Raw genomic sequence first — 8,968 nt, 5'->3', positions numbered from 1 at the left:
AGAAATTCTTGGGATAGATCTATAGCCATGCAGTCAAGGTGAAACATCCACCCACATCCACAGTGCTTTCACAAATGTCATGTGCCAAGAAATGCTTAGTTGTAAGGAGAAGCAGGTACAGATTGTTTCTGGGGTCAGAAATACTCATCGGGGTTACAATGCATATCTTGCAGAGTGGATAGGAAAGAAAATAGTCACGGAGCTGATTTATTTACAGATTTGGAGGGCTGGGATCAGGGGTGGGATTCTACCAGTTCAGACTGGTTCAGGTGGGCCCACCTGCCTGCCCCTGCGCTTTACCTACCTTTATCTTCTCAGCTGAGTCGCGTGGCAGAGTGGATTGCCGTGCCTCAGCTGTTTTCCTTCCCAAGAAGCTACCCGGAAGGTAAGCATTCTCTGAACTGCGTATGCTCAGCGAATCGGTTGTTAAACCGGTAGGATCCCACCCCTGAGTGGGGTAGCAAGTTGGATTATTAGAGCATTGTTACCTTATTTCAGTCTGCATTCGAATTGGCATGAACAGTTGATGAAGGGGTATAATAAAATGGCAAAACTTTGAGGACTTCCTGAGTTAAGAAAGCAACAAACAATTCAACTTTCACACATAAAAGTATTGATCCTGGGAACCAGAATGTGAGCCTAATTTTTTCCCCATGATTTTTTTCTATAGTCAGCAATTGTTTCCCCCCCCGGGAGGGAGTGGGGGAGCTTTCCACAATCCGTCCTGGTCCTTCAAAAGGATCCCTTGCCTTCCCAGAAAACAGTTTTGCCCCTTAATCACCAGCTCTTCCATTATTTATATGAATTTCCCCACTGTTACTTTCTGCCTGCTCTGATAACCTGGGGGGATCTCAGTTCTCACCCACAGGAACCATTTTCAAGTGGCCCAAACTGTTAATGGAGTTATGCCGAAAGGCTATCCTTGTTTAGGAGACTCTTCTCCCTCCTCGCGTTCCCAAAGTCTCGGTGTGCGTAAAAAGTGTGTGTGTGCGTGCACAGGCTACAAGGCTGTTTACACCAGAGCGGAGACCACACCTGGAGAACCATGTGGGACGGGGGAAGCCTGTGGAGGAAAACTTGTCGGAGATCCTAGGAAATGAGGATTGGTTCCAAAGGGGAGCAAATGTCCTGGTAGCATCATGGGGCTGAGAGGATAAAGGGCAGCAGCTTCTTCCCCCATCAAGGAAGAGGGCATCATCTCCAAGGATGTGTTTGCGGGCATTGCGGTTTCCCCAGAATTTCCTTTGCGCTTTTTGGATTTGGCGGAAGAGACCTTACGGTTCCTTGTTTGAATCCCATCCTTGCGCATTGCCAAGGGGCGATTCACCTGTATGGTATCAATATGAGGAAAAAAAATGAAGGTGAAATTAAGATCTACATGGGGCTGTCCTTGAAGAGTGTTCGAAGACTCCAATTAGTCCAGAATGCAGCCGCGCAAGCGATTGTGGGTGCACCCAGGTACACCCACGTTACACCTATCCTCCGCGAGCTGCACTGGCTACCTATTAGTCTCCGAATCCGCTTCAAGGTGCTGGTCGCTATCTATAAAGCCCTACATGGCATCGGACCTGGGTACCTGAGAGACCGCCTCCTGCCGATTACCTCTCTCAGACCAATTAGATCGCACAGGTTGGGTCTCCTCCGGATTCCATCTGCCAGCCAATGTCGGCTGGCGACTCCCCGGGGGAGAGCCTTCTCTGTTGCAGCTCCGGCCCTCTGGAACGAGCTCCCTGTTGAGATCCGGACCCTTACTACCCTCCCGGCCTTCCGCAAAGCCACCAAGTCCTGGCTGTTCCAACAGGCTGGGGGGGGGGGGCTGAGAAGCATCTACCTCCACGGAAATTGTGAATGTTGGTTTTGTTTTTAATATGTTGTCTTTGTCTCATTTCCCCCCTTTCCCTTGTCTTTTGTGAGCCGCCCGGAGTCCTCCGGGAGTGGGCGGCATGCAAGACAAATAAATAAATAGATAGATAGATAGATAGATAGATAGATAGATAGATAGATAGATAGATAGATAGATAGATAGATAGATAGATAGATAGATGATAGATAAATAAATAAATAAAATCCCAGAGAAAATTCATCTGGGGATAATATTCAGAGATATTATGTTATTGTAATACGTTTAAACAATACAATTACATTATGATGTTAGTCTCTCAGCCTAAATCTAAGGTCCATGCCTCTTGTCTGCTAAATGTTTGGGGTACCAGCAAAACAGTGTGGAGCTACATGACATATAAGGACAATAAACACTCATATCTTTTACCCTTGGAGCCTTCTTCAATATATTCCTGGAAGCAACCAACTCCCACTCATACATTCAAGCCCCTCTCTTTCATGTACATATACCCTCCTCCACTCTCTTCCTATTGTCTTACATTGTGCAGTTTGTAATAGAGGCCGCAGGCATTGCATACGGGTTCTCCATTCATGTTGCGGCGCCAAAGAGTTGTGGTAGTAGTTTGGCAATTACTACACTGCGTTCCAGCTCGCTTGCTGACAATCTGCATGGTGGAACAAAGAGGGGAAATAGATACTCACATTATTAATTTTGAAAATGATACCCAGGGCCCATTGTGTTTCTTTAGAGCAACATTTCTTAAAGTGTGATCCAGGGACTCCTGGGGATTCCCCAAGATTCTCGCAGAGGTCCGTGAAATCAAAATTATTTGCTAGACCTTAAAAGATATTTGCAAGAATTTTAAATAATTTTAAATAATGTCACTTTTCTCTTTATTGTTTTTCATTTTTAAAAAAGATAGGCTGTTTCATGAAAATGTATTTATTTATATTTGACACTTCTCAACCACCCATCCTCCTCAGAGAGTTAATGTTAAAATCTAATGTGTTTAATTATTATGATTCAATAGTTTACCTCTGAAAAGAGCAATTGCTATAAATATTGAATCATTGATATATTTTCTCCCCCCCCCCCTTTTTGATGGCTCTCTCCAACTTCAATATTTTTCTCCCTACTCTGAAGTTTAAAATAGTAAAAACTAAAATTTGGAGTATGTTTTGCATTTAAAGTTATTGTCAGGGGAGTCTAGTTAGTTGCAAAGGTACCCAACAAATCAAAACAACTGAGATGTAATTGGTGGTCAGATCCTGTCCCCTCCCCAATTTTAATTACAGTCTCAATTGCTGTAATTAATAGTACAACCTGAATTCTGTTACTAAAGAGATATGGTAAGCTTAACCAGGGATTTAGACTATGGTGAGATGTATGCAGTGGTGGGATTCAGCCAGTTCGCACCTATTCAGAAGAACCGGTTGGTAACTCTCTAAGCAGTTCGGAGAACCGGTTGTTGGAAGAAATCTCCTTTTGTTTTTTCCCCACTTTACAGGGCTAATCCTGCAAGGAAGGCAGGAAGGAAACATTCTGGTGTTGTTTCTAGCCTAATCTTTATTGACCTGCTTACAGAAAGTGCCTCTTCGGTTAACCCTTATTACATTGTAACAGCTAAGGCGAAGCGCCCATTGACCTGAGTGACATTGAGTTGGCCACACCCACCCAGTCACAAGACCACCAAGCCACGCCTACCCAGCTGGTCATTAGGACAGAGGACCGGTTGTTAAATTATTTGAATCCCACCACTGGATGTATGTATATATGTATGTATGTACTGTATATATTCGAATTGTATGCTACGCTGAGTCATTAATTCAGATGGGCAGCTATAGAATTGAATAAATATATAAATGTTTGCACATTTATATGGCTGCCTATTGGTCTCCAGATACGCTTCAAGGTGCTAGTCGTCACTTATAAAGCCCTTCATGGTGTTGGACCTGGGTACTTGAGAGACCGCCTGCTGCCAATTACCTCCCAAAGACCCCACTGACTAGGCCTCCTCCGAATTCCATCTACCAGCCAATGCCGATTGGCGACCACCCGGAGGAGGGCCTTCTCTGTGGCTGCTCCGGCCCTTTGGAACGAGCTCCCCGCGGAGATCCGGACCCTCACCTCCCTTCAGGCTTTCCGTAAAGCCGTTAAAACCTGGCTGTTCCGACAGGCCTGAGGTTGACGAGTTCCCTTCCCCACTCAAATTGTGTGACTGTTGATTGTTTTTAAATTTCTCTCTGTATCCTGTTCGTTGTTTTTGCCTTGTTTGCATTACTCCCTCCCCTGGGTTTGTTAGCCGCCCTGAGTCCCTCCGGGAATAGGGCGGCATATAAATGAAATAAACCTATAACCTATAAACCTAACATGTCTGTGAAAGCAAGAGACTGGCCACTCTATTCCCTAGCCACTAGATGACACTGAATTTTATTGTATCTGCTGAGGTCAGAAGTTTCCTGTTCCTGTTCTGTTCCTTTGTAATAGAGATAATAAAAGTTCTTGTCTCACTTCCTGATTTATTTGTCCCCAAACCATCCATGACTTGCTATTAGAAGTCAGGTTTTTTAAACCCACAGATTCCTAACGAGATGAGAAAAGTGACAACGTTCCTTGTTGTGCTAAAAGTCTTAATTTCTAATAATACAGCAGGGCAGTAAGAATTGGGTGGGAGGGAAGACCTCTTATGCGTAGCGAAGATCTCAAAGAGGAGCCAACAGTACAATTAGATTCACTCATTTACATATGTGTTTTTGGGAAGAAAGACAGCAATGTCTATAATGCCTTTCTCCTTCCAAAGAGAGGCATAAACCTAACTTTGTGATTGTTCCCAGCAAGGTTGATATGATATATATCCCCAAGAGGAGGCATTGAGATTTTGTTCAGTTGATTGGAAGAAAACCATGGCAGATCATGGAATGCCCTTTCAACACTGAACTCAGAATATTTAATTTAAAAAAAAATCTAAACATCTACAGAAATTTCTGCTGGTTGAAGCCAAAGTCCCAAGTAGACCACATGATGGTTACTTAATCCATACAGTAAATTCGCAGTAGGATCTGGTAAAATATATGTCAACCCTAAACTGAACTGACTAAGGCCATTTTGAGATTTCAAGGTTGTCACACTGGAGCTGAGGGATAGGGAGGGTGGAATAGAGATAGCTAAGTTTTTGTGGTCAAAACAAAATCCCTTCTCCAGAGAACCAAGGACATTCCCACAGGTGGTCGGAAAGAGGAGGAGTGAAGTTACCAGGCAACTGCACGTACCTTGATTGAATCATGTGACTGATTGTTTGGGGAAGGGACAAAACTTTTACTTTTAATTAGGTGAAAACCATGGGAACATTCAGAGTTGGTTTACACCAGCCTGTGCCAATATGATAAATCCAATAAAACTATTATTTGAGGAATCTACCTGCCTCGGAGTTCTGTTCTCTATGGATGTATTACTTGGAACCCTGACAGTATATTTCTCAACTAGTGTTTGAAAACCCAGTTCTGTACTGATTGTCAAAGATCTTCCAGATCCAATTCATAAGCTGTTTATTACCTATAAAGTCTTGGCAATGTGATATCAAAGGACTTTAGCTATCACCTGCCCACCTTGTAAAAGCATCAAGAGAGGGTTGGCTCAAGGTCCCATCACGCTGAAATGTGAAAGGGACATTGGCAGAAAGTAGCCAGGCCTTTCCTATGGTTCCCAACACAGGAGCACACTGCCCTGTAAAAGGGGGATACTTCACTCCTGACACCAGACGATTCTCCATTTCAAACAGACATTTATTCTGAGTTGAGGATGGATGGACCGTGGCATGACAAAACCGTGCTCGACTAAAGCGCGCCTGATTAAACCGCGTCGCTGATGTCATCAACAGGGCGACAACAGCGAGCACGGAGAAAGAAGGGCGCTTTAAATAGCGCTTTGAAAGCAAGCCGATTCAACTTAAGGTAAGGGTTAGCTTTAGGGTTAGCTTTAGGGTTAGGTTTAGGGTTAGGTTAAGGGTTAGGATTAGGTTTAGGGTTAGGTTAAGGGTTAGGTTTAGGTTTAGGGTTAGGGTTAGGGTTAGGGTTAGGTTTAGGGTTAGGTTTAGGGTTAGGGTTAGGTTTAGGGTTAGGTTAAGGGTTAGGGTTAGGTTTAGGGTTAGGTTAAGGGTTAGGGTTAGGTTTAGGGTTAGGTTAAGGGTTAGGATTAGGTTTAGGGTTAGGTTAAGGGTTAGGTTTAGGGTTAGGTTTAGGGTTAGGGTTAGGATTAGGTTTAGGGGGGTTAGATTTAGGTTTAGGGGTTAATTTTAGGTTTAGCGTTTACAGCGTGCTTCTGTCTCCGCGCTGTTGTCGCCCTGTGATGATGTCAGCTACGCGGTTTTGTCGAGCGCGCTTTAGTCGAACGCGGTTTTGTGGTGGAACCGGATGGACAACCATTTTTAGCTTGGTCTTGGGGTGCCAGGTTTTGCTACAATCATTTGCTGTATTTAAAAGAGCATGTATTTTAAAAAAACGACGCTATTTAAATAAGCAGAGAGTTGCAATGTTGAGATGGAATTCTTAAAAGGGTGAGCAGGATCCAGCTGCTGGAGAGCGAATGTTGACCTACCAGGCGCTTCTTGGGCCGAATGAGGGGCCGGTTTTGGCCATTCATCTTGTGGTAGAGCCCACAGGCATTGCAAAGATAGTGGCCAGTGCCATCTCTCCTCCACAGTGGGGTGGCTGTGGCTCCACAGTTCACACACTCACGTGCCTCTGCGGAAAGAAGTGGAAACAGACATTCAAGTAGAAGATAACATGATAGTTCAGGTGGAAGGATACGATGTGATTTTTTCACTTCTAGGAAAGATTGTTGTTCTTGTTGAAATAATGTTGTTCTGGAGAAGGGCAGTTTAAGAGAGGGCAAGAAATTGGTAAAACCTATTTTGTGGAACGAGCTGTCAAATCAGGAAGAAGATTCTGCTTTGAATATACAAGGCTTAACCAGCACTTAGCAATAGCAATAGCACTTACACTTATATACCGCTTTACAGTGCTTTACAGCCCTCTCTAAGCGGTTTACAGAGTCAGCATATTGCCTCCCAACAGTCTGGGTCCTCATTTTACCCACCTCAGAGGGATGGAAGGCTGAGTCAACTTTGAGCCTGGGTGAGATTTGAACCGCCAAATTGCAGTCAGCAAAAGCAGCCTGCAGTACTGCACTCTAACCCCTTGCGCCACCGTGGCTCATCGCTCAATCGTGACCTGTTCAATCATGAAAGCTTTTGGAAGGACCTCCTGCTGCATTTGACGGGCATCATCTTGCATTTAGTTGCAGATGGACTTTCTCTGGAGTGGCATCTGCTCTTAAGGTTGCAATGTTCAGGAAGCACCTCTACTACAGTAGAGCAGGAAAGGTCTGCCCTCATGAGATTCCAAATGGGAGAAATCGCATTGTGGAGCTCTTGGGGGCAATGCTATGGCGTGGCACGACATAACCGCGAACGTCAAAAGCGCACCGACAACACCGCGGCGCTAAAACCGTGATGTCAAAAGCGCGCCGACAACAGCGCGCCGACAGAAGCGCAATTTAACTTAAGGTAAGGTTTAGGGTTAGGTTTAGGGTTAGGTTTAGGGTTAGGTTTAGGGTTAGGTTTAGGGTTAGGTTTAGGGTTAGGTTTAGGGTTAGGTTTAGGGTTAGGTTTAGGGTTAGGTTTAGGGTTAGGTTTAGGGTTAGGTTTAGGGTTAGGTTTAGGGTTAGGTTTAGGGTTAGGTTTAGGGTTAGGTTTAGGGTTAGGTTTAGGGTTAGGTTTAGGGTTAGGTTTAGGGTTAGGTTTAGGGTTAGGTTTAGTTAGGTTTAGGGTTAGGTTTAGGGTTATTTTTAGGGTTATGTTACAGCGCGCTTCTGTTGGCGCGCTGTTGTCGGCGCGCTGTTGTCACGCGGTTTTGACGGCGCGGTTTTGTTACCGCGCTTTAGTCACACGCACTTTAGTCGACCGCGGTTTTGTGGTGGAACCAGGCTATGGATTTAATAGATTTAATTTCAAAAAGATTTGGTGTGCGCAAGATTATGAAGGTAACAGCTGTCTGCAAATCTGTTCAATAGCTGAATCTTTTCCTGGGATCATGGCAGGAGGGAGGAGGGTAACCAAAACAAGATTAAGGTTGGGAAATGTGTATTTTATCTCATTATATAATGTAATAATTTGTGACACTAGGCAATTATACTTGGGTAGAATTTCTTCTGTTCGTATTATTCTTAGAATACAGCTATTGCTATTAGAGAATCCAGTGTGCAGTGCTTGGAAAAGACACAGGTTTAAGTTATTGTAGATAGGTGTTAGGTTCATTTCTCAGACCGCTGCAAAGCATCTTTTTAGAATCAAATCCAAATTGCTACATAACCGGATTTGCTAACATTGGAAACTAAGAATAATTTTTTAAAATTAAAATCCATGTCCATAGTAGCCATAAAAATACACTCCAGGGTTTTTTTTGTATGTTAATGCTGTGCATATGGCACATTTTTTTTTAGCATAAAGTGATTAGGGTCCTAGTATACCAAACCCGCAATTATTTTATAACATCCAAAATATCCAACCGAAGATCTCACCACTGGGAGAGAGCTGCATTGTCCCTCGGAGTTTGGGGGAATATCCAGTTGCCAGCGGGCTTCCAGGCATCGGGAAATATCCATACTCCTGTCCCATAGCGTAAGGACTTAGGGCTGTGCCAGTTGAGGTCCCGAGGGGCAGCAGTTCAGCGTGAGTGGGGCTGATCCGTTCCGTCTTCAACATCTCCAAATATCTGGGGCTGCTCTTGCCATCGGGGGAAAGGTCCTTGGGAGAAGGTGGTGAGTGCAGGGTGTGGTAGGAGGACGTAGCAGAGGTGTAGATAGGAAGTCCGGTGTGGGTTTTCCCGGAGGCACTGGAGACCCAGGTTGCGGTGCTGTAGGGATGGCTGTCCCCCCATTGCAAACCATTGAGAAGAGGGTATAATTGCCGCACTGTTGTAGAGATGGAACATAATAGTAGCATATGTAGTGATGATGATGATGGTGATGATGGTGATGGTGATATAATTATATGCAAGAAATAACAACACTATAGTGAGCATGTGTTTGCATGCATGTAGACTAAGAAAAAGTACCCTGCCTAATATG

The 8,968-nt window shown here is 44.3% G+C and overlaps 1 protein-coding gene across 1 annotated transcript in view; it reads right to left on the bottom strand.

Moving 5' to 3' along the window:
• Positions 1 to 689: 689 nt before the first annotated feature.
• Positions 690 to 8,968, bottom strand: part of GATA1 (GATA binding protein 1) — a 28,685-nt gene continuing 20,406 nt past the window's right edge. Inside the window, exons 3-6 of the mRNA XM_087710793.1 lie at positions 8,420 to 8,812; positions 6,437 to 6,582; positions 2,382 to 2,507; positions 690 to 1,327 (exon numbers count right to left, since the gene is read on the bottom strand). Coding sequence (XP_087566919.1) covers positions 1,013 to 1,327; positions 2,382 to 2,507; positions 6,437 to 6,582; positions 8,420 to 8,812 — 980 coding nt within the window. The 3' untranslated portion in view covers positions 690 to 1,012. The remainder of the gene's footprint in view (positions 1,328 to 2,381; positions 2,508 to 6,436; positions 6,583 to 8,419; positions 8,813 to 8,968) is intronic.

Source organism: Thamnophis sirtalis, unplaced genomic scaffold, assembly GCF_051295495.1.
Source record: "Thamnophis sirtalis isolate CommonGarterSnake01/CBP01778 unplaced genomic scaffold, rThaSir2_p1.2 scaffold_3, whole genome shotgun sequence".
NCBI classification, from domain to species: Eukaryota; Metazoa; Chordata; class Lepidosauria; order Squamata; family Natricidae; genus Thamnophis; species Thamnophis sirtalis.
The sequence above is the reverse complement of the archived record's forward strand: the minus strand, read 5'-3'. Positions and strand labels throughout refer to the sequence as shown.